General features: G+C 43.0%; 1 protein-coding gene across 2 annotated transcripts in view; it reads right to left on the bottom strand.

Annotated features, from left to right (window-relative positions):
• Nucleotides 1-25,462, bottom strand: part of RAD54L (RAD54 like) — a 40,790-nt gene that overhangs the window by 716 nt on the left and 14,612 nt on the right. For both annotated transcript variants that reach the window (XM_068239582.1, XM_068239581.1), the window contains exons 8-18: nucleotides 22,861-22,985; nucleotides 18,090-18,240; nucleotides 14,100-14,226; nucleotides 13,349-13,423; nucleotides 12,036-12,166; nucleotides 11,090-11,200; nucleotides 10,887-11,010; nucleotides 9,989-10,067; nucleotides 6,522-6,701; nucleotides 3,991-4,154; nucleotides 1-1,349 (exon numbers count right to left, since the gene is read on the bottom strand). The exon at nucleotides 1-1,349 is cut by the window's left edge and continues 716 nt beyond it. In XM_068239582.1, coding sequence (XP_068095683.1) covers nucleotides 1,151-1,349; nucleotides 3,991-4,154; nucleotides 6,522-6,701; nucleotides 9,989-10,067; nucleotides 10,887-11,010; nucleotides 11,090-11,200; nucleotides 12,036-12,166; nucleotides 13,349-13,423; nucleotides 14,100-14,226; nucleotides 18,090-18,240; nucleotides 22,861-22,985 — 1,466 coding nt within the window. In that variant the 3' untranslated portion in view covers nucleotides 1-1,150. The remainder of the gene's footprint in view (nucleotides 1,350-3,990; nucleotides 4,155-6,521; nucleotides 6,702-9,988; nucleotides 10,068-10,886; nucleotides 11,011-11,089; nucleotides 11,201-12,035; nucleotides 12,167-13,348; nucleotides 13,424-14,099; nucleotides 14,227-18,089; nucleotides 18,241-22,860; nucleotides 22,986-25,462) is intronic.

The following is a 25,462-nucleotide window of genomic DNA, read 5'->3' as shown; positions in this document are numbered from 1 at the left end:
GGGCGCAGGATACACCTGGTGTATGGCTGATCCTGCTGCTGCACAAGTCCGGCCATGTTAATTACTGTTCCCCCTCCAGGCCGCCATGGATGGTGGGGAATGATATAATTCAGCTTCCAGCTATTGCTGGAGGCCGAATTATTGTGTTTTAAAGGCAACTTCAGCTCAGTCTTCTGACGGCGCCGACGTTACAGTGCGGCGCTATAGCTGTAATTCCTATTACAGTGTATGGTGGCGCCGGCTGCGCCCAAATCTTCCTGCACTGAAAAGCACTGCTCCGTGTCTGGGATAAGTAAAACAATATATGCCCAATTTTACAATTTTGCTTCAGCTGTACTGACTGGGAGAGGTGGAGTGTACTTGTCTTATTTATCAGCCATATATGGCATAAGTCACCATATCCAATTTTTCACTACTAGTCTTGGGCTGGGAGGAATGGAGTATATCCATAATTTATCTGCAGACAAATGAGTGTTCTATGAAATACACTTCAGACATATTGTACGGTTTGTCACCGGTCTACTACCATATAAAGATTGTAGAATGCTTGTGTTATGCTTTCAGGCACTTTGATGACAGACTAAAACAAGGCCATAAACCTGAAGTATGATGTACCACCTTACCAACTGTATTGTGTGAGATTCAGCTATATTGAATACAATTTAAACAGGTTGTTAAGGTAGACCTTCATTTGAGAGAGGTTTCCAAGCTACTAAGCTTATTCAGTGGGACTGCAAACTGGCAGGTGGAGCAAAAGTCATTGCAGCTTACGCATATGTTTGGAATAATAACAGCGTTCTTGGTCCCACAAAGATCCATCAGAATCATAAATTCTCCAGCTGGTATTTTTCAGTGAAGGCTAGATCTGAGACACCTTGATAATGAAGGTCCCATGTGACATTCTGCGGTGACTACAGAAAACATCAGTGGATACAGTCTACCTGGCATCAGGTACCTGATGGCATGAAATACTGTTCATCACAGAGCTGAGCTAACCACCAGGGGGTGCTGGATGTAAACATTCTCACCAAGCTTACAGTAGGGCAGGTCTTTCCATATTTGTGGATGCCAGTCTCTTGAACAGATGGAGTGCTTGGCACACGGTGCTATTGTTCATCAATTGCTGGGTACGATTAAGAGGGCAGCTCACCTACACAACTCCTCTCTGCTCATGTGAGCGATGGTGAAATGTAAACGACACAGCTGCATCCCAAGCCGCCATTAGTACTGTATCCTGAAGGCCACGTTTATCCGCACAGTGATTCCACTGAGATAAGTCTGAAGTGCAGTCTGTACCATCTGGTGGCGGCCGGACCTGACGCCCATTCACACAGCGCCGACATTTGAACCTGCATCAAACAAGAAATGATCAGAAAATCTGTCTAGGGGGTACATCTCGTTTCACACAAAATTCCATTGTGTCAACCCAGAGAGGTCACTCAGATTCAAGGTCTCTCACACGACGCCATATGACCCAGCAGTGGGAGACAATTGCACACAGGGCCTAGAGTCATTTTATGATGTAAGCACCACTAGGCATATTGTGCTCAGTAGTCACTGTGAATAAACTATGGTAAGTTTATTTACAGGATTCACCAACTCTACATAAGTAGCATCTTCACAGGAACCAACAATACACAACATTCTAGATGATCTTTTCAGGAATAGAAGTAGGACCATGCCATCTTCAGGCCAGATGTATGAACATTACATATTCCCCTCTCCTTTGAACAATTGTCAAGTATGCAAATATTAAATGATAACAGAAAGCAATACTATGCAGGTTAACTACATCACATAGTCACTCGTCCACACAGGTGGTCTTCCGACATAGTATGTCCGATTATTTCTGGTTCTTGTTCTCCGGTTTGGACATCATCAGTCACAATATGAAGCATGTCCATCAAATGAAACCTCTAATGCTAGGTACACACACCATTTAAACTCCTTGCAGATTGACAAGTCGAAACAATTATTTCCGACATGTCTGATCACCTCCCGATCGATTAGTAGTCTGAAAATCGATCCTGTTATGGATCAGGAGTTGATTGGACTTGTCTAAAATAATTGTTTTAACCATTCGATCTGCCGGGAAATTGAATGGTGTGTACCTAGCGTAACAAGTCCTGCCTAACAGGTGATCTCGTCAGGCATACAAAAAGAACAGTGCCATCTACAGTCCAGATGTATAAACACCACAAGGCAGCTATCTCTCGCTGTAGGCCATCAGCAGAAGAAAGAAGGACCATTGTTATTCAGCTGAAGCACAGAGCTATTATATGCGGGAAATACACTGTTTTTGCCGTGCGTTTCTGCTCTCAATCATTTTTGCCGCTCGATTCTGAAGTCGATTCTCATATCTTCCGCTCGTTTTTCTTATCTTTTTCCATTTACTTCTATCAGAAATCGAGCAGCAAAAAACTCAAAAGGGAGATCGGACATGTCGGAAATTATCTATCGAACCATCTAATCAGCTAAAAAAAAAAAAAAACGAACCGTGTATTCCCAGCATTAAACTCTCATAGCAGCCACCTCTGCATTCTCTCCCATAATCTCATTACTAGATACAGATGGTCAGTGAGATGCTAAGGATTCTGATTCTGCAAACTGTTTGCAGTTTGGGACTGGGCCAATCAAAATAGTCAGGAAGTCAATCAAATTGGTCCAATTCCAAGTTGCATACAAGCTGGAAGTACAATGATCATGTTAACCATCTCTAGTAGTCCCGTATCCATCTCACATCTCACAAGTGGATTAAGCTACTGGGCCATCATAGTGTAACATCTGTGGCTGCAGGCACGCTGGGTGTCTCCACAGCCGCCTCAGTTCCCTGCTCAGAGGATTTTTCCGTTCCGCCGGCGTCTAGCACGCCGGTGACTGAATTGTCATTAGCACATAGGGTTGCTGTATCGCGCGTCCGCGCGCGTAGACAGGACTTTTATGCTGGGAGGAGGCGCGTCAGCTGACCCGCTGGTCAGCTGATGTCAGAGGGGACGTACGCCGCTCAGGATTGGCTAATTGTAGTGGGCGCGGCTGTGAGGTCTCCTCTGCTTCTTAAGCCTGCACGATTCACTCGCAACCTGTCTGCTGTTGCGAATACATACGTGCTAGTGCTCAGACCTTAGACTAGTATCCGGTGTGCTTTGATCTGGGCGGAAACCAGGGATTTCACACAAGACTAGGACTATGGTTTATTGTATTATTATTGATATTCTGTGTATGACTCTGGCTTATCTCTGACTCCGCTATTGCTTAACGTTTTTGTACCTCTGCCCATCTGATCTAGTTGCTGAACCTCTGCCTGAATACCTACTACTCTTTTGTCTACTGATTCTGTACTGTATCTGCCTCTCAGTTGCCGAACCTAGCCTGTCTGACCTCTCTACTCACCAGTGGGCCCTTGCCACTGGTGAGGTGCTTTTCTGATAGTACCCACCAGCTCCTCTGGTGAGGTCTCATTAAACTAATCAGTTACTGTTGCACCAAGCACATCTCACTCTGTGTTTCTGTTAGCTATACTTGCATTATTGGTGATTCTGCAGATCACCACATAATCAGGTATAGCGTCTGTATTCTTGGTGATTCTGCAGATCACCACATAATCCGGCATCTGTGTTGCTACACCAAAACATTATTACAATCGTTACACATAGCAACCACCTCTGTAATATTTCCAATAATGCCACTACTGCACAATCACACAGCTACACTGCATACGGGCCAAACCTTCTAACCATCGTGGCTACCCTTTTCATATCTTCCCACAAGGAGATGCTCAGCACTGGAACAGTAAGCATCTTTCCCCCTCTAAAGCAGCAGAAAAATGATCACCAAGGCCAACCCACTCAATATAGCAAATATAAAGGGGAGCATGTCAAAAAATAACTCAAAAAGTTTCCCCAAAAAACTCTCTGCCTGACTGCACACTGCAGGCGTTTTCCTGCCATCACATTCTGTATAAACTGAGCAGCCACCACAACCATAACTCACTTGTCATGCGTGTCGCTGGTTGTGTTATCACTGACGGTGAAGAGTTCCTTCAGTTCTCCGATAGAGAAGTGACGCTCCACATCCTGCTCCTCATCCACCACGCAGCTGCTGAGCGCCTTCTTGTGAGTCTGTCGCTGGAAGATTTTCTCCTCAATGGTTCCTGTCTGAAAGACAGAATGTGATCTCCATTAGATCTTCATGTGTCAAGGTGTGGGACAATCTGCTGTCTACCTGAGAGGACCATCCTATTTCCAAACTAATGAAGCTTGAAATCCAACAGCTACCACACAGACAAAATAGGTTTTAGGCAAATCTCTTAAGCACTAAACAAAAAAACAAAAAACAAAAAAAAACAACAAAGTCTATGTAATGCATAGGGAGATACTGCTTAAAGAGAATCTGTACTCTAAAATTCTTACAATAAAAAGCATACCATTCTATTCCTTATTTTCTCCTGTGCCCCTCTGTGCCGTTTCTGCAACTCCCTGCTGCTATCCTGGCTTGTAATTGCCAGTTTTAGGCAGTGTTTACAAACAAAAGACATGGCTTCTAACCAGAGTGTGATAGGCTGAGAACAGCTTACTGTGTGACTCATGCAGAGCTTGGAGAGGGTGTGTAAAGCTTCTGCCAATGACAAGCAGTGCTAAACATTCCACACACTCCAGCCTGAGGCAGACAGAGGAAAGAAGATAAGATTTATTACAGAGACCGTGCAACTAGAAAATGCTGCAGTAAGAAAGACCACATTAGAACAGGCATAGGAACTTATAGGATATAAGAAATAAGGCTCAACATTTTGTTGCAGAGTCTCTTTAAGTATCACTGGGGATCGCAAAATGCTAGCAAAATTGCTAGCATTTTGCAGCAAAGATTTTTTTCATGTTTTTGTGCACCACGTTTTTGTTTTCCATGAATTGCCAGCAATCGCTGCAGTGAGATCACTGCCATATACTTTTAATTACCCTATCGCTTTTCAAACCCCTAGCAATGCACACAAATCACCCCAGCGAGGATGGATTCTTAATGCTGCAACATGCCAAAGAGGTGATTTATTAAAAGCGATATGCTAAGTGAGAGATTTCACTCTGTAACCTTCAAAATAGCCACTCAGGTGTAATGAATGTACAAAATAGGAGACAGGTTGGTTAGGCATCGGAAGGAGGGGTTGTGGGTGTGTTAGGCCAAAGTAAAATATTGGTAAAAATTACTGGTATTCTACTAATCGGAATTACCCAGTGTTTCATAGTAGAATATTGGCAGTTTACCAACATTCTACTTGCAGTGATCTCCGGCTCCTACATTCCTGCAGCAACCTTTTTAATTGTACACTTGCACAAGAGAGTCTACTGCGCTGTCTCTTATAGCGAACATCCACTCTAACTAAACATTTGCTAGTGCTGCACAAAATACTCTGGCTATATCCTTTCCATTTCAATTTGCAGCCAGCTGTCAATTTCCAAACCTGACTGTGCCACCCACTTTAAGACTTTTTTCAGGTCTGGAATCTGCTTTGTGTTGTGCTAGTTTGTTAGTCCAGACAGCCCGGGTATTGCTTCTTCCTCCATGAACAACTGGCACAATTGCAAAGTAAAAGACCATCTTTCAGACATACTTCAAGGAGGGAACAAACCCTGTGAACGTATGATCTGTGAGTGCTGGGCACTGATAAGCCTGACAGCCGTTTTGCACAGAGAGCTTTTCCTTAAAGAGAAACTCCGACCAAGAATTGAACTTTATCCCAATCAGTAGCAGATACCCCCTTTTACGTGAGAAATCTATTCCTTTTCACAAACAGACCATCAGGGGGCGCTGTATGGCTGATATTGTGGTGAAACCCCTCCCACAAATAAATTCTGAGTACGTACTCTTGGCAGTTTCCAGTCTGTGAACCTTGCTGTATTGTGGGAAATCGCTGTTTACAGCTGTTTCCAACTGCCAAAAAAGCATGCAGCAGCTATATCACCTGCCAACAGTAAAAATGTCACCATGTAATAAATGTCACAATGTAAATCGGGGATTTCAAAGATTTTACAATGGCAAACACTGACTAAATCATTTATACATAATTATTGTAAAAATGAAGCACTTTTGTTTATTACATTATTTTCACTGGAGTTCCTCTTTAAGCTAAACCAGGTGAAAGAGCAACTGTTGTACAAAATGGCTTTAAGCCTCATCTGTGCCCAGCACACACTGCTCATACATACATACAAACACATGGTATGTCCCTTCCTGTTCTCTCCCTCTGATGGTTCAATGCTGGTAGTCCCTACACACTTCATCTACTGATAATGTTCATGTCCTGAAAGGGGGTGCTCACCCATTTCACAATACGCATCATCTTCCCACCCTTGAGAAAGCATTACACAACCAAATGGCCCAGCTCACATTAGCACATTTCCACACTGTACCAGGCACCACATGCAGCATAGGCTGAGACTAACCACTCTGGCCTACTGATGTTCATTAAAAGCTGCATGGTGACAGAGAAATAAAAAAAAAAACCCATCACATTCCCTTAATGGTATTACCGATAGCAGCCGATAGATGTAACAAGTCTTCTTCTGCCCATCTCTCCAGACACGTGCCATGGCCTGCTCATCATTGGCTGGATTCCAATCTGGGTCAAACATCACCAGTCTGTTGGCTCCAATGAGGTTGAGACCACAGCCGCCAGCCTTGCTACTCAGCATGAAAACAAACTCTGCGCTCTGCCAAAAAAGACAGAAACCCTCAGTACAGAAAGACATACACACAGATTTCAAGACATTTCTAGGGGACTGTCATCAATTACACATATTTTGTTTTTGTTTTTTTACAATATTAATCACTTCAGTGAGTTTTGCATTTCACCACTGCATTTCTTAATAAAGAACTTTGACCTAGGTTCATCAGTAGCAGATACCCCCTTTCCCTCAAGAAATCGTTACCTTTTCTCAAATAGATCATCAGGGACATCTATATGGCTGATATTGTGGTGAAATTCCACCCACAGTGTGATGTCATGACTATGGTCCTGACAGTCTGCTGTCTGTAAACCTTGTTGCATTGTGGAAAATAACGCCTTTTTTCCAACTAGAGGCTTCCCTCTACTGAGATAAATTTCTCTCCTTATTAAGTCACAGGTTTACTTTAACAAAAAAATAATAATAAAAAAAAAATAATTTACTTATTCACCATCTCTACTCAACACCAAAGAGTGTGACATCAGAGAAATTGGTGAATGAGATATCCTCCTAAACTTCTGTTAGCTGTGACCTGGTCCAGCACTAAAATGCCCTCCCCTGCTCTAACTTACATTTCACAAAACAGTAAAGCGCACAGATGTTTTCCATCTCTCTAATATAAGCAATCATCAAGCCTCAACTCAGAAAACATGCCTGGGTACCATATGGTGTGAGCAGCTACAACCTGTCTCCAACTTCTCCTTCCCTGGGAAAAAGATGCTGAAGAGACTGTAGAGTTGTTGCCAAATTCTCAAGGAAAAAAAAAGATATTTTACCCACTTCAATCTGGTTTCAGAAATCACCACTGTCCTAATCATGACCTGCATCAGTTCCATCCGGATCTGGCTAGATCTTTCAGTAGTATTTTATAGAGTTTACTGCAAATCTTGATAAACAGATGCTAAGAGTGTGGTGGTTCTCTAGTGGTTCAGATAAATGTATGCTAGGACTCAAATGGTACCTGTGGGATCGTTGTCCAACTGTCGACCACTAAAATAAGATGTGCCCAGAGATTCAACCCTGTTCCTTTTGCTATTCACCATATACATGCAACCTCTTGGACAACTCCATCACAAACATGGACTGATGTATCACAGCTATGTTAAGGACGCCAAGCTATATTTATCCTTGAGAACTTGGATTCTAGATAGCAAATACTACGCAATCAACAAATGCTTAGACAAGCTACAGAATCTGCACATCTCTGTAGGTACAAACTCCGAGGCGGCCTGGTAATGTGCTACCCTTATAATTTTTGTATTGTAAAACTTTTCTATGGCCAGTTGCTCCTAGGTTATGCATATGCATGTTTATTAATTCAGAGGTTAGGGTCCCTCCCAAGGGGGATTACCTCATCCTGGTGGGAAGGTCCAGTACGAAACAATTTGCATGCAAACTATCTTGGACGCCAACATCCTCCAATGATAGTAATTTGGTGCATCTGGTTTGAATACAAGGTGTGCATGTTGTCTATAAGTAGGCACTACACACCCATGCAATTAGCCATTCGGATGTAGTTTGTTCTAAGTGCTGCCTTTCCCTGCAAGCTACAGGTTTGGCTGAATGGCGCCTGACAATTGTTATTGAAGGGCACCGCCTGGCAACTGGCAACAAAGCAGGTCCAATGCCAACCCTCACCACTGAGGAAAGAGGCTCAGATATAAAAACAGTTCTGTCCAAGTGTTCAGCTTGGGTGTAGTCATTTAAGGGAAATTAAACTTCGGAAATCAAATTTCTCCTGTTTCTACTTTCACCTGAGAAACACTGCAAAAACACCAGAAGATCTGCCAACACCAATTCCCACTTTCAGCACATCACTGCTGCACTATCACAACACGTTCAAATAAGGACCTGCACCACCAGCAGATAGTACTGAACATCGCTGCCAGGCTGTTAAAAATGAACCCCTGCCCTGCATTACACATAAGAATGGTCTGATGCTTCCCCCACCAATTAGCCATAAAATGGAGAATCCTCTTTAAAAAGAGGAACGGTAACTAAGAATTGAGCTTCATCCCAATCAGCAGCTGATACCCCCTTTCCCAAGAGAAATCTTTTCCTTTTCTCAAACGGATCAACAGGGAGTCTTTTTGGCTAATATTGTGGTGAAACCCCTCCCACAGCGTGATGTCAGGACCGTGGTCCTGACAGCTTCCTGTCTGTGAACCTAATTGCATTGTGGGGAATAGCTGTTTCCAACTGCCAAAAAAGCAAGCAGCATATTCTTCCACTGACATCACCTGCCAGCAGTAAAAATGTCACCATGTGATAAATGTCAGAATGTAAATCAGGGAAAGACTTGACCATGGGCAAAAACTGACTAAATCATTTATACATAATTACTGTAAAAATGAAGCACTTTATTACATTTTTTTTCACTGGAGTTCCTCTTTAAGGCTGGCCCACTGAGATTCAAATCATTGCACAATCTAGGCCCCATCTATCTGAAAGATTTGTTGCAGCCGCATCACAACCTCAGAACAGAATAATTGGATTATCCCCAGAGATCACCAAAACCTCTGAAACCAAAACCTTTCATTATGCTGCTCCTATCCATTGGAACTCCTTACAGTACTCAATCAGAACAAGCTCCATCCCTGGAGGTGTTCAAATGCAGTTTGAATGACCAACTATTCAGCATTTAGAGACATGTAGCTTTTCCACCTGTGACAAAAATCCCTATTGATATTAATTACTGAACTGAGGGGGGTGGAGTTTTACAAATGTTTCTTGAGGCTTAATGATTAAATTTGACTGTGTTCAAAGGATTAGAAAATGGAAAATCCCTGCACACGATTGGATAGGCGAGGTGAACAGATTCGCTTAATTACTCAGCGCATCTACTTAAAGGAAACATTAAGAAAATTTCTTGCCCCAGGATATACTTACCGGTGGCGTCCTCCAGCCCCTTGAAGCCATGTCCCACACAGCATCTCTCGCAGCCGCCAGCCCAGGGTCTCCGGCGGTGCAGAGGCCGACCTCTGCGGACAACGTGGACTTGATTGACACCAGCGCACGCGCAGGCGAGGAGGTCGGCCTCTGCACACAGCATGGACCCCGGGCTGAAGGCTACAATCAGAGATGCGGTGTGGGACATGTCAGCTTCAAGGGGCTGGAGAAAGCTCCCTGTATGTATATCATGGAGCAGGAAATTTTGCTTGACGTTTCCTTTAACTAAATCTGGTCAACACATTGTTGATAAGGTGGGATTGATCAAATCAGAAGCATTGTGCAGAACTTGGGTGTATATACTTCTGAAGGCAGGGACATACCGAAGGATTGTTAAATCTCTCCACAATCTTTGCTCTTTTCTTGATGGACATCGTCCCATCAAGACGGACATAGAGATACCTGGAAAACAGCAAGAGATATGTTAGACGCCTCCAACTGATGGCAGAACTCACAGATAGAACTCTTAGCACGATAGGAGCAGTGAGTCAGTCTACTAATAGTAAAGGCCCACACACATGCAAAATCAATGTCCCACACAGGGATCAGCACCCAATCTATCGGATGACATTGCATGGCCGAGAAGGGCCGAAGCTGACAGGTGTGTTATTAGCCTGCAAGCTAGTGACGTCTATTGCTGCTATGCGGGGGTGTGGAGGGACGACGGAGCGGCACTTTTGTGACGTCACACGACAGCAGGGTAAGTGGGGAGAACAATGCTCTTGGCGTAGGTAGGCTGGAGCGATTCGCCAGGTCGGATCGCTGCCCGAGAGGGGTCGGGGGTTCCACACACACTCTGGATTCTCGGCAGAGGCAGTTATCGGCCACCTGGCCGAGTTTCATCTGGCGTGTGAAAGGAACTTTAGAGATGCAACCTCCGTGGCGTTATTTCCAGATTTAGAGTCTAAAAGCCATGCAATTTTTTCACAAGCTTTTAGACCCTAAAACCACAGAGAGAGCTGCAGCAGCTCCTGCATATAACTCACTCAGGCATGGGATTACCAGTCTGAGCTGCATATTTCCATCCCGAGCCGGACTCAAGATTACCGCTAAGGAGGTTAAAGGATTGTCATTTTGTAATGAATTGGCCTTGGATATAATGAAGTACTGAGAACAATAACTTATGGTGAGTAGGCATCTCCGAGGCTGCTCAGGAGCCACTTGACTTAGATTTAGTGGTTTGGTAGGAGACACTCCAGTCTGGCGCTGGGAGTAGCTCACCTCCTCGTTCTGCAGAGCTTCTCAAACAGGTCAAGCGTCTGGGTGTAGTTGGACACCAAAACAACCTTGTCATTGCTGGTGCTGCGGGTCACAGCCAGGATATAGTCCAACACCAACATTTTACCTGGAAATAAGAACAAGATGCATCCAGTGTATTCGCTGTGGTCATTACTCAGCAATACCCACTACACACATGACCCTACCTGATAGCTGAGGTTCCACAGACTTTGTGTTATACCCAGGTGGGAATAAATTCACAGCACCCTGAAATCCTTCCTCTTCTTCCACACACTTCTCATAGATCAGAGATGGATCTGCAGACAACAGATACATACAGATATATTTATCCTTTGCTGGATTGCACACTGTATGTCTCTCGTATTACAAGTAAATTCTTGTCAAAACTGGAACCTACACAAAGCTGAGATATCAGCGAGGAGCACAGTCACATAAACAAAGTATGTGTTCTGGCTGCGCAGACAGTGCGAGGGTTATGTTCTGGCTGGTAACACAAAGGTTATGTGCTGCTGGCTAGCAACAGAAGGGTTTTGTACTGGATGACCACACAAGGGATATGTTCCGGCAGATAGTGCAAGGGTTATGTACTGACTAGCAACACAAGGGTTATGTGATCTCAGATAGTGCAAGGGTTATGTTTTGGCTAGCAACACAAGGGTTATGTGATCTCAGATAGTGCAAGGGTTATGTTTTGGCTAGCAACACAAGGGTTATGTGATCTCAGATAGTGCAAGGGTTATGTACTGGCTAGCAACACAAGGGTTATGTGCTGGCAGATAGTGCAAGGGTTATGTGCTTGCTGACAACGCAAGGGTTATGTGATCTCAGATAGTGCAAGGGTTATGTACTGGCTAGCAACACAAGGGCTATGCGTTGACTGAATACAACAGTAGGAGGGTTATGTGGAGGCTGGTTATGCAGGCAGTGGAAGGGTCATGTGTTGGCACAATGTATAGATAAAGGTGGGATTACATGTTGGTCGGCTGCAAGAGAAGGGTATAAGCACTAGTGACTAAGCATACAAAGGGGGGATAAGTGATGTTGACTCTCTTGATTCACTACTATTTACCCAATAACATTTAGGATGCGTTTAGGATGCGAAAGATCTAGCATTTAGGAAAATATACTTACGATTACACAGCTTCTTCAGTGAGGTGATGGATGACAAGGAAGAAACACTCATTTTGCCCTCATTCAATTCCTCTGCAGGTTTCATTTGTTTTAAAAAGAGTTTATACAGCTCAGCCTGGAGAGGTGTCAATCTGAAACACAAGAGAAGTGTTCATTCCCTAACCCAACCAATCAGGAGGCTTTGCACATCTAGAAACCGGACTTTGCCAATCAGACACTTTACACAGTTTGGACATTTCATAGCGGGTTCATTTGTGTGTGTAAAAGCAACAAATCTGTCAATAGCATGCAATGCTGGATCAGGTCATTTGGGTGCTCGAATCGGCCGGTGTCTAACAGACGCCAATGTACAGTATCAGCAATCGGGCGCCCAGGCAGTGAGTTTGGTGACGATGCGGATAGTAGTCGAACAGCTACTATGGAAGAATTGTGGCAGCCAATTGTCTATTTGTATAAATAGTGGTCGCTTGTGCACCGGTATTCGTGTTAGATAAGGGGATTACTGTGAGAATAGGGACCGGTTAATCTATAGTAAAATATAGGTATTATAAATTACAAATATATTTCTACTACAGTCACCACCCGGCACCGTTGTACTCTGCATTACACATGGAACCAGACAAGGTGTTGCAAGATCTCATATCACCCGCTTCTACTCTGCGACCATCAAGTCAATACTATGCTCTTCCATCATTGTATTATACACAAGGGACTCCATAAGCGTCAGGTACAAGCTACAGAGATATATAAATGCAGTGGAAAAATCATTGGTACCCCCATCCCACCACTTAATCTTCCAGACTGAGTTCCAGGGCCGCCAGGATAGCAAAAGACCCCTCTCACCCAGGCAACCACTACCCGAAATATCCCCCTTCAGGCCACCGCTACAGGTCCTTACCCACCAAGATCACTAGGCACAGAAACTCCTCCTTCCCTCAAGCTATTCAATTCCTTAACCCATGTCCCCCTTGATCTAGTGTCCCCACCCACCGTATGCCACATTCACTATGTATATCTGTCTTTGTCCTTTATGCTACAACTGCATGTCTTTGTCTTGTATTGCTGAGCTTGTATGTGCCAAAAATAATTCCAGGTACTATCCCTCTATACTTGGCTAAATAAACCTGATTTGGATTCTGATCTGCAATACTGGCACCGTATAAACCTCACATAATGTTACCCGGCTTTTTAATTATATCATCTAAAATTATCACAACATTAGAATCTACGACCAAGTAGGGTGGCTCTACCGATAATGGGACAAGTGTGCACACATCTCTAATATCGCTATTCTACAAGAATTGTATCCTTACCGGCAACAAACCACCTGTTCAATCTTTACCGGAAGATATTTGGACAGAATGTCTGATGTCCTTCGAATCAGGCACCTATAGAATAGAAAATAGTCAGTGCAGTGATACACTAAAGACACAACATGGCTGACCTCTGCATATTGGTAATACCCTGTTTCCCCGAAATGAAGACATCCTCAAAAGTAAGCCCTAGCAGGAATTTTGAGCATGCTCTAAATAGAAGCCCTACCCCGAACGTAAGTCCTAGGGGCAGCATGGGTAAAAAGTATGAAATCTTGTTTCATTACTGAAGCTAATGGCTTGTGGGATGAACCATGGCTCCGTCATTGGGCCAATCACTGGAGCCATAGACCCGCCAGCGAGACCATCGGCTGCAATAGAGATTTGCCGTAATTCTTCCCCATAGGCTGAAGCTCAGGGGACATAGTGGCATGGAGCTGGGGGTAAAAGCAGGCTGCGGAAGGACATCAGAGGATATGGGGGACAGTGGAGGACATAGTGTACACTGGACACAGGAGGACAGGGGATAGAGGACACAGAGGCACACAAGAGGTGGATCCAGCAGAGAAAGAGGTGGCACAGCAAGGAAGACAGAAGAACACAAAGCACAGGAACGTGTGTGTTCATAGAAGACATCCTCTGAAAATAAGCCCTAGCACAACTTTTGGAAAAAAAATGAATATAAGATGCGATCTAATTTTCTGGAAAACACGGTAACAGACCAGATACAAGATGGCTGACAGTCACACACCTGTTTACCACGCTGATCAGCTCCTTCAGCTTCTCCTCGCCCTTCTCCCGGTCGGCAGGACTGGCATCTGCATCTCGACCTTTCAAGATGGGGACTTCAAAACGCTTTTTAAACTCTTGGGCTGTTCCTGCAGACAAGGAGAATTTAAATGCTAATTAGAATGATTGGCATCCCGCGACAGGAATGAGAAGTCACCTCCCGTCACTTCAATCAAAGCGCGATTATTTACGGGTCTGTTAGAAGATGGAGATCAATGGCGACCCTCGGTGTGCCTCTTGCTCAAAAGACATTTGAAGGATTTTCATATTTGCTGTGTAATTCATTAGCAGAAAGCAAGATATAAAATTAGAAGAAAGAAGCATAAACGATGGAAGATACTTCAGAACTCGGATTGCCCAGCAGGGATTCTGTCCTTTCCAGCCGTGAAAAGATAATTAAAGGAAATGTATTCAGTTATTACATTTGCAAAGTTCAGTATTTCTGGTAGCCAGGTAAAGATGATTTATTACCAAGAAAGATTTCATATTTACGGCCAGCAGGTGGGGCACTAAACAATGAAAAGGCTTTTTGCAGCCCTGTTTTTAGCCATGGGATCAGATTACATCACATTATAGAGTGCATCACATCCTATCTCATTATGCCATTATATAAAAGGAAGTTTCTAGCGCTAGGAAATGTTGGGCTTTCTTATTGGAAAACTCACCAAACTTTGCATACTGTAATGGAAGTTTCACTACAAAATACAAACCATGTGTAAGACTGCATTCAAAAGGGCTCACAGCACCCCCAATTTGATAAAAGGGCACATTTATGCGTACTGCAGCATATGATGCAGAACTGAATGTATTTTCAATTCTTTCAATGCAATTTCTGCTCATTTACAGTGGTTTGCAAAAGTATTCGGCCCCCTTGAAGTTTTCCACATTTTGTCACATTACTGCCACAAACATGAATCAATTTATTGGAATTCCACGTGAAAGACCAATACAAAGTGGTGTACACATGACAAGTGGAACGAAAATCATACACGATTCCAAACATTTTTTTACAAATAAATAACTGCAAAGTGGGGTGTGCGTAATTATTCAGCCCCCTTTGGTCTGAGTGAAGGCAGTTGCCCATAGACATTGCCTGATGAGTGCTAATGACTAAACAGAGTGCACCTTTGTGTAATCTAATGTCAGTACAAATACAGCTGCTCTGTGACGGCATCAGAGGTTGTCTAAGAGAATATTGGGAGCAACAACACCGTGAAGTCCAAAGAACACACCAGACAGGTCAGATATAAAGTTATTGAGAAAATTAAAGCAGGCTTAGGCTACAAAAAGATTTCCAAAGCCTTGAACATCCCAAGGAGCACTGTTTAAGCAATCATTCAGAAATGGAAGGAGTATGACACAACTGTAAACCTACCAAGACAAGGCCGTCCACCTAAACTCACAGGCCGAACAAGGAGAGCGCTGATCAGAAATGCAGTCAAGAGGCCCATGGTGACTCTGGACGAGCTGCAGAGATCTACAGCTCAGGTGGGAGACTCTGTCCATAGGAAAAATGAAGAGGAAAGAAAACATCCGGGCACCTTCCGTCTTTAAAATTTATTGTGCAATGTCCACATCCATCAGGGTTACATACCACGAGTGTGTTCCACGAGTGGTCAATACGGTGGCTGTGAGGTGGAGGTGGGGATGCCGGGCATCAGTGAGGGCTTGCGACGGCCGTTTCGCGTCTTGCTAGACGCTTGGTCACGCTGTGCTCCCGTTACTGTGGCAATACGCAGGCATCCGGTATATGCGGCGGTAAACCCCGCCCCCGACCCTGATGGATGTGGACATTGCACAATAAATTTTAAAGACGGAAGGTGCCCGGATGTTTTCTTTCCTCTTCATTTTTCCAGTTCCAATATCTGTCATTTCTATTTTGTTCCGAAGTGCACACGCCTGAGCAAGTCACGCATAAGGGGTTACTGGAAGGAAGGTGAGAAGATTTACTGTTTGCCTGTCAATTTTTTGTCACTGACTACTGCTAAGTATATGGTAGGGAGTGCCACTCACAAAACGCTGTATCTACATGTTATATCAAGACTCTGTCCATAGGACAACTATTAGTCATGCACTGCACAAAGTTGGCCTTTATGGAAGAGTGGCAAGAAGAAAGCCATTGTTAACAGAAAGCATAAGAAGTCCCGTTTGCAGTTTGCCACAAGCCATGTGGGGGACACAGCAAACATGTGGAAGAAGGTGCTCTGGTCAGATGAGACCAAAATGGTACTTTTTGGCCAAAATGCAAAACGCTATGTGTGGCGGAAAACTAACACTGCACATCACTCTGAACACACCATCCCCACTGTCAAATATGGTGGTGGCAGCATCATGCTCGGGGGGTGCATCTCTTCAGCAGGGACATGGAAGCCGGTCAGAGTTGATAGGAAGATGGATGGAGCCAAATACAGGGCAATCTTGGAAGAAAACCTCTTGGAGTTTGAAAAAGACTTGAGACTGGTGCGGAGGTTCACCTTCCAGCAGTACAATGACCCTAAACATAAAGCCAGGGCAACAATGGAATGGTTTAAAACAAAACATATCTATGTGTTAGAATAGCCCAGTCAAAGTCCAGATCTAAATCCAATCGAGAATCTGTGGCAAGATCTGAAAACTGCTGTTCATCTAATCTGACTGAGCTGGAGCTGTTTTGCAAAGAAGAATGGGCAAGGATTTCAGTCTCTAGATGTGCAAAGCTGGTAGAGACATACCCTAAAAGGGGGCTGATTAATTACGCACACCCCACTTTGCAGTTATTGATTTATTTTTTTTAAATGTTTGGAATGATGTATGATTTTCGTTCCACTTCTCACGTGTACACCACTTTGTATTGGTCTTTCACGTGGAATTTCAATAAAATTGATTCATGTTTGTGGCAGTAATGTGACAAAATGTGGAAAACTTGAAGGGGGCCGAATACTTTTGCAAACCACTGTAAACACAGCAGGCTCAGCCATACTGTTCGAGGAAAAAAAAAACGATATGTAAGTAGAACAAGTATTTATCTACTTATATGTATTGTGTCCACGTTTTGATTTCAGTGAATCTTATAAAGTAAATAAAGAGAAAACTTTTCAAGGCATTTTCCACCTTTACTGCCTCAGGCTGAAGCCAAACCTGATGCCATTTCCTCCCTTACTCTTTATTTTTTTATTTTCTGCCTAAAATGACGTATGCATTGCCAGCCCTCCTCCCCAATGAGCCCTGTACTTGGAACTGCACTGTCATATCTAGTTTACTTTGTAAACACGTAAGCAGAACACAGATAGGATTTCAGCGGCTTCTGCAGAGGGGTGAGGTGAATTAGCTTCTATTTCCCTTCTGAGCTTCCTGTCACACTGAACTGCCCTCAGCCAATCAGCAAGAAGCAGAAATGTGGGAGGAGGCGAAGGAGGAGGAGGGGGAGGGGGAGATAAAAAGCTTCCTCTCCCTGACAATGTAGGAGAAAAGAGCAGCTAGGCTTACTGAGATTAACATTCAATGCAGCAGACACATTTATGATTACATTGGAATGCTTGCAATGCATACTGCATGCAGACTACATAAAACACAGAACAGTGGGCAATTGGAATTGGATTCTATGGCTAAAAATCCCACGTGTATGGACATTTTCTGAATTTCCTTGCACAATTGCACCCCCCCCCCCCCTAAATACAGTAGTGTATACAGCTGCTAGGGGAGTGTCTTCACTGCAAGACACTGGGGGATAATCCAGTACAATAATCTCCCTTTCCCCATATGCGGTCAACAGGTTAAGACAGGTGAAAGCAGGTTCAGTCTTTACAATGGTGTTATCTGTAAAAGAAAGGGGGGGGGGGGGGAGATAGGGAATACAAGCATCTCCTATGGCTCTTGCAAACATTCACAGGAAGTGATTGTGTTAGAAAGTCTTCTACAGCTTCTCCCATTCTACACATTTTCCACCAATAGGATGAGGCTGTGACATCCATACCTAGAATTCCTGCATTGACAAAGTGCACCAGGCTGAAGTACTCCAGCAGGTCGTTCTGGATGGGAGTTCCGGAGATGAGGACCCGGCGGGCCGTATTCAGACTGTTCAGTGCTTGGTAGGTCTGATTCTCCGAGTTCTTCAGCCTGTGTCCCTGTGACCAAAGCACAGAACTATCAGCATCAAGTGAACTATAAAGCTTGCAATCTAAAGCTGTCTGTACTGAATACCTGATTCTAGCACGACTTCCATGCATGCAATGAAATGTCCGTGCAAGGCATTCTGTGCTAAAATACTCTGCGCTGTCACTATGGCAACAAGGATATGAATCATGGGTAAAGGTGAGAGGAAAAAAAAAATCTAACAAGACTAAATGTACAGGTTATTCAAAAACTAAAAAGAATTCAATGAATTATATTTTCTACCTCTTCTAACCTTGATCATTTGAAATGTACCAATGTATTACAACATGATGCATTACAGGAACTGCAGTCATACATCCATAATATGTGGATATAAAGCTACAAAGCTTCCTCTACTGGAAATTTTGGTCACTCCCCACAGAACTTTGCCTTACGGAAGATAAGAGGGAACATTGGCCACACCCCCTGGAATGCAAAGTATGGTATTAAAGATTATTTTTATAGGATTTTGTATAGTGTGTGTGTGTGTGTGTGTGTGTGTGTGTGTGTGTGTGTGTGTGTGTGTGTGTGTGTGTGTGTGTGTGTGTGTGTGTGTGTGTGTGTGTGTGTGTGTGTGTGTGTGTGTGTGTGTGTGTGTGTGTGTGTGTGTGTGTGTGTGTGTGTGTGTGTGTGTGTGTGTGTGTGTGTGTGTGTGTGTGTGTGTGTGTGTGTGTGTGTGTGTGTGTGTGTGTGTGTATAGCCGAGGACATTATTAAAAGTTCTGGATATTCACTTTAAAGTGACACTGAAGTGAAAAAAACCTTATGATATAATGATCTGTATGTGTAGTACGGGTAACTCATAGAATATTAATAGCAAAGAAAAGAGTCTCATTTTTATTTTCAGTTACCAGTATACAGCTTTTTTTTCCTCTTTTTCTTTATACCATTGTGAACTGCAATCATTAGAAAATGCTGCAAACTGCACTCTGTATTTTAAAATATGAAACAGAGCAGAGCTAATGACACACTGAACTTTTCCTGCAGTAAAACCTTAAACAGACAAGAAACAGCGAGAGACAGGTTGAGATACACATTTCAGAAAACAGCAATGTAGCCGACTAAGCTTGGTCGGAAAGCTCAGAGAAGCTCTTTTGCATAGATAACAACTGAAGTTTCTTAACTCTTTCTGTACTGGAAACAATAGGAGACTCCTCTGTGCTACGAATTTCTATGCTGAACTACACATACAACTCAATGGCCTCAATTCACTAAGATCATGCTAGAGATAATAAGGCAAGAGAAAACTTACCTCCACACGTGAGAGAGTTATCTTACCTCTTCATGCCTTAAGTTACCTCTCCTGTAGTTAATTTACCTCCTCTGTAGTTATTTTCACATGCAGCTAATTAACAGCTTGTCTTTAACTCTGGAGTTATTTAAAGGATTGGAGAGTTAATTTAAATACAGAAAAGTTAACTTTAGGCTTGTGATTCAGACACTACTGAAGCCAAAGATCAGCAGGACTGCGAGGCAACTGGTATTGTCTAAAAAGAAGTACACATGGCAGCCTCCTTAACCCTCTCACTTCAGTTGTCCTTCAAAGCCATAGTAATCCCAAAACTGAAAGATAACAAGGCTACCGTTGACTGCTTTAGCACTTCTCTGTAATCCTTACGACCTCCCTATCTGCCTGTGCCTCGCTTTCCACCTCAAAGGAAATGTAGTGTATGCCTTTTTACTGGATCCATTAAAAGTCAAGTTTTAGTGCTGTGCAAGGCCTCTTTTTCTCTTTTTTGACATGAACTGTTGTACCAGTTATTGGTCTTTTGCACTCTGAGTTTAAAACTTAAAGCCACTCCTGTGCACGGAGCTATATCTACTGGATTGATTTCCTGTTGCGTAGCATGGTGGGCGACCACCTACCTGCAGTCAGGTATCACTTCCCACCTTGGCTAGGACCATACCTCTGCTTTACACTTTCAATGATCCTAGCTACCCATACAGTAATGCTTGTACAGGTGTGTGCCTTCTCTTAGTATTATAAAGTATGTGGCCCTAAACTGGTGGGAACAGAAAGCAGAATGGACACATGGAAGTAGAAAGGAGTTTGCACTCAACACTACGTAAAGGAAGTCAGTGGGACGGTAGCAACTGCATGGTAATGCGAGACCAGTCAGAACAAGCCCTACCGTGTTTTTATTTTGGTGTGGAAGTGCTTTCAATTACAAAACAGCTTTGGAATCTATTAAACAGATCAGTCTTTAATAGGAGTGACGTTTTCAGCGATTGGCACGTCTTGTTAAGCGGTCGCCTTGCGCTGCCATGTTATATCCTGCACTAAGCCGAGTGGCATTACTATATCCCTGTAAACAAGGAGCCACATTACAGTAACGGCTCTGACACAGGCTGGAGATTCGTTGCTTAGCCTCTCCGACACATGCGACACGCACTGCATTCTGGGATATAGTCTCCAGGCATCTCCAGTGTAAATAAGAATTAGTATTTAAACTACAGAGTGGATCTGTGGCATTAAACAGCTTTCTATCAACCCTGGAATTTATTCGAGAACAAAAAAGACATTTTACTCATTAGGCAAAATCCTTTCATTCTTGAAGGCTGTGTGCAGAGAGAATAATCCGACATTGGTAGCGATATTGTGCTGACAGCGCAGGTGAAGCGGAGAGAGGAAGGTCTGTGTCATGTAGAAAGGACGACAATAAAGGAGTAAGGCTTTAACCCCTTACATAGCCAAACCTGAGCTGCCCCAAAAAGCCAAACATCCACATGCAGAAACACTAAATGGTACAGAGATAGAAATAAAATGATTCCCTTAAAGCAAACCTGAAATGGAAATAAATTGATGAGATAAACAATTGCATCTATCCTCCTACTGATTGATTATTGCATGTAATTGGAAGAAGAGTTTTTGTGCAATAAAGTTATTTGGTCTGCAACACACTTTTTATTCAATTTACTTTTTCTCTAGAGTTTTCTCTCAGGAGATATTTTTTCAACTTATTTTTTAAAATGATCAGCACTTTGCAGTTGAGAAAATGCCAAAAAGTAGGTGAAAAGGTACCATCAAAATGATTGAGTATTTTCTTGGTTGCTGGTTTTTTAAAAGGAATTTCATTGACAAGTTGTAAAACTATTACCTAGAAGAAATCTCAGGAGACACAGATTGCATATGGGCCCAGGGGCCATATGCAATTCACTTTTTAACCTGAGTTTTCTCCTTGGAGATCATTTTTCATCTTCAGTTTATAACAACTTTTTTAGTACTTTGCACACTAAAGGTCCAAAATGGACCAACCCTATAGGTACAAAAATAAAGTATGGGATCTTTATTATAACGACAACAAAGGTTAAAATTCGGATTGTCCGTGTAGGGACACCTCAATATTAGATCTATTTCTGTCATGGTTGGACATTTATACACAGTACGAGAGGGTCCTGGCTGATCCCCCTCCACTCCTAATGTACATGGAGTGGGGTGTAGCTATCTCTCACAGATGTGCACTGTCCATCAGGGCTGTGGAGTCGGTACAAAAATCTTCCGACTCCAACTCCTCAGTTTATGAAACCACGACTCCGACTCCAACTCCTGGTACCCAAAATAGCTCCGACTCCCGTCTCCTTAGTCTAATACTTAACAGGGCTGTGGATTTTGTACAAAAATCATCCGACTCAGACTCCGAAGTTTACAAAACCACGACTCCAACTCCGATTCCGGGTGCCTAAAATTGCCCCGACTCCGACTCCACAGCCCTGCTGTCCATATAGTTGTCATACAAGGCATACAGAAGTCAAATCACTATAAACCACAAAATTATAAGGGCTATTGTATAGACCAATTCTCATAAGTGGTTCAGTTGCCTATGGAAATAGATATGGAGTTGAAAGATGGACACTGGCGAGAGTTAAAAACGTAGTTCTATATACATATACAGTGCTATAAACTTTGACTGGTTTCACCAACAGGCTTCATCAGAAAGTAACATATCAGTGAAGTGTATTATACATCATATATACATAAATCCCCCACCAGCTGTACAAATGGACAGAGTGTCCCCCAGCAACCCTCAGATTACCCAAGTCAGAGCTCTCTGAGAGGGATAGCTACACCCCACTCTATATACATTAGGAGTGGAGATCAGCCAGGACCCCCTTGTACTGTGTATAAATGTCCAACCGCGACAGATATAGATCTAACATTGAGGTGTCCCTACACGGACAATCCCAATTTTAACCTTTGTTGTCGTTATAATAAAGATACCATTCTTTTATTTTTGTACCTATAGGGTTGGTCCATTTGGACCTTTAGTGTGTATTGTATTTCCCTGGTACCCATTCGGCCAGTTCTTTATTTTTTAGCACTTTGCAATGGAAAAAAATACCAAAAAGTACATGTAAAAGTGCTATCAAAATTTTGAATATTTGATTGCTTGTAGGTGGTTTAAAAGGCATTTTGTCGACAAGTTTGAAAATCTCACCTAGGGAGTAGTTGACCACCCTACAGGATATCTTTTTATCATTTTTGTCTAAAAGGACTTGTCTCCCAAAGATATTATATTCCCTAAATAAGACCACTAGTAACACCTGCCGTATCACATGATACAGAACACATGAAGGATCCAGACAAACACTCACCTCATCACATATAACTAGCCCCACTTTGCCCCTGTGTAGCACCTCTGCATGTAGTCGGAATGTCTCATAGGAGATGATGAGAATAGGAGAGGGAACACGGCTCCCATGTTGATTCATAAAGCCGGCTGTAGAGAAATAAACACAGTTAGGGTTAAAATGGAACTGCAGTCAAAATTTTCCCTCGGCTCCAATAGCTCCCCCCCTTTCCCCATCATAAGCTTAAAGCAGACCCAAACCAAACTTTTTGAATTAAAAATATTTAGTTGCACCACTCTAACACATACAAAGATAAATAAACACTCCTTCAAACCTATGAGCATTTCAGTGCATGCTTTTCACCCTTCTCTTTTCATAACTAGGGTTATACTGGGGGCAACCATTAGCAATTCCTCCGTTGCCTGACACCACCTATTCCACCAGTTTGCCGGATTTTTCCCGGCAATTTGAAAGGAAGGGAAGGCTTCCTCTAATAAATGTAAAATATTGTATATTTGTCATCATGCAGCTGAAAAAAGGCTGCTATTTATTATTATAATTTAGAAAAGAGATTTTATTTCTGAAATCTCATATTTTTAATTTGGGTCCACTTTAAGTTCAAATACTAACTTATATTTAAGTGCATAAAAAGGTTACTTTCATTTTTCCCTGAGAGCCTTATAAGTGTCCTGCACCAAGCTACATGGGCTCTTTAGGATGCCAGGAGATTGTTTTTTTTTGTTTCTTCTACACTGACTGCATGAGATAAAATGCTAATTTATGGCGAAGATCTTCTGTGTGCAAGTCACATGGCATTTTTTTTACTGCAAAGCTTTCTGATCAAATTGGATATTCTATTATTGTGCAGGATGGGTGCATACAGTACAATGACTATTACCAGAGAGCAGGGTGGGATTGGAATTTTTTTTTTTTTTTAGGACATTACTTTGGATCGAAGGTAAATAGGATTACTATATAGCCAAAGATAAGTTAAGGCCGATTTTACATCAATTTCTTGCGTTGCGGTGAGAATGCAATGCCCCTGCCGTATCCCACCACAACGCAAACAAAAAAGACACACATGACCCTGCGGCAGAGTGCGCCGACAGGGTCCAATGCATATCGTCGCTGATGAGCAGGAAGTGCATCACTGGGATTCTCGTCCACGCATGTGTGTCGCGACGCACCGTGCTCCGTTTACACTACAGCGTTGCCCATAGACTTGTATTACCGCAGGCTGCCTGCGGTAACGCGCTGCTGCCCTTGCATTTCCTCAGCAGCTTCCAGGGCACCGCACTGTACCGTATTAAGTTTGAAAAGCTCCGTTGCCTTTCATGGCTTTTGCGGCACCATGTGGCAGATTAGGGCAATGCAACACAGGTTTACCCTCAAGGTGTGAAATGGCCCTAAAGGGAACCCAAAGTGAGAGACATATGGAGGCGGACATATTTATTTCCTTTTTAACAATGCATATAACATGGCTATCCTGCTGATCCACAGCCTCCAATATTTTAAACAAAAAAAGAGGGGTCCGCTGCAATGTCACTTCAGGTGACATTAAGGACTTATCCCAAAACGGTACAAGGAACACTCTGCTGACATGTTTCGGACCTAAAGTGCTCCTTATTCATAGCCTTATTCATTTGAATAAGGACCACTTTAGCTTCGAAACATGTCAGCAGAGTGTTCCTTGTACCGTTTTGGGATAAGTCCTTAATAAACCTGAAGTGACATTGCAGCGGACCCCTCTTTTTTTTGTCTGAATTACGGGGTGGTTACCCAGATCCAGCTCTGTCCGCACTGGAGTGTAGCGGTATACCTGCCTTTTGATACTCTCCAATATTTTAAGCCATAGACCCTGAACAAGCATGCAGATCAGATGCTTCTGACAAAAATGTGACAAGATTAGCTGCTTGCTTGTTTCAGGTTTGTGATTCAGACACTACTGACCAGAAAGGTCAGCAGGACTGCCAGGCAACTGGTACTGTTTAAAAGGAAATACATGAAGCAGCCTCCATATATCTCTAACATTGAGTTCCTTTGAAGAGGAAGGTTTTATCATTGTGCATTATTCTAGACTGTAATATTACTCAAAACAGAGGAGCTGAGAATGACATGACTGGAAGAATCACTACACTCATGACAATTCACAGTGATGAAGAACTGATACACAAGCACTTCAGAGAATAAAGACTTTACAGAAGCACTTCAAAGAATAAAAAGACTTTCTATGGAGGAGCTGCTGGAAAGGTTTGGTAGATGGCTTGAAAACACAGGTACCGGTAAGAAAAAGGAGACAAAAAGAGCACCAGACGCGCCCATAGTGTAGTATTTTGCAAACGTGGGTTGCTATGGGCAAGCACAATTTCAGGCCTGCGGAGGACAGTCTCCACTCGGGTTATGATGACTCAACTGATCAACGCGGGGAGCGGTTCAGAAAAAACAAAGGATGTAGTTGCAGAGGTAACCCCTGGGACAAGGAAGAAGACAACGCAAGATGGGAGAAGGCACCCCAATTGTCTTGATAAGAGGTTAAGATTTATATTGTTAGACACCTAGACATTTGGCACTCTGAAACAGAGATATGCAGTTCAGACACTATCTCGTATTGACCTGAGGAAGCGGG

The sequence above is a fragment of the Hyperolius riggenbachi genome, chromosome 6 (assembly GCF_040937935.1).
Source record: "Hyperolius riggenbachi isolate aHypRig1 chromosome 6, aHypRig1.pri, whole genome shotgun sequence".
NCBI classification, from domain to species: domain Eukaryota; kingdom Metazoa; phylum Chordata; class Amphibia; order Anura; family Hyperoliidae; genus Hyperolius; species Hyperolius riggenbachi.
This window is presented reverse-complemented; position numbering and strand designations above follow the sequence as displayed.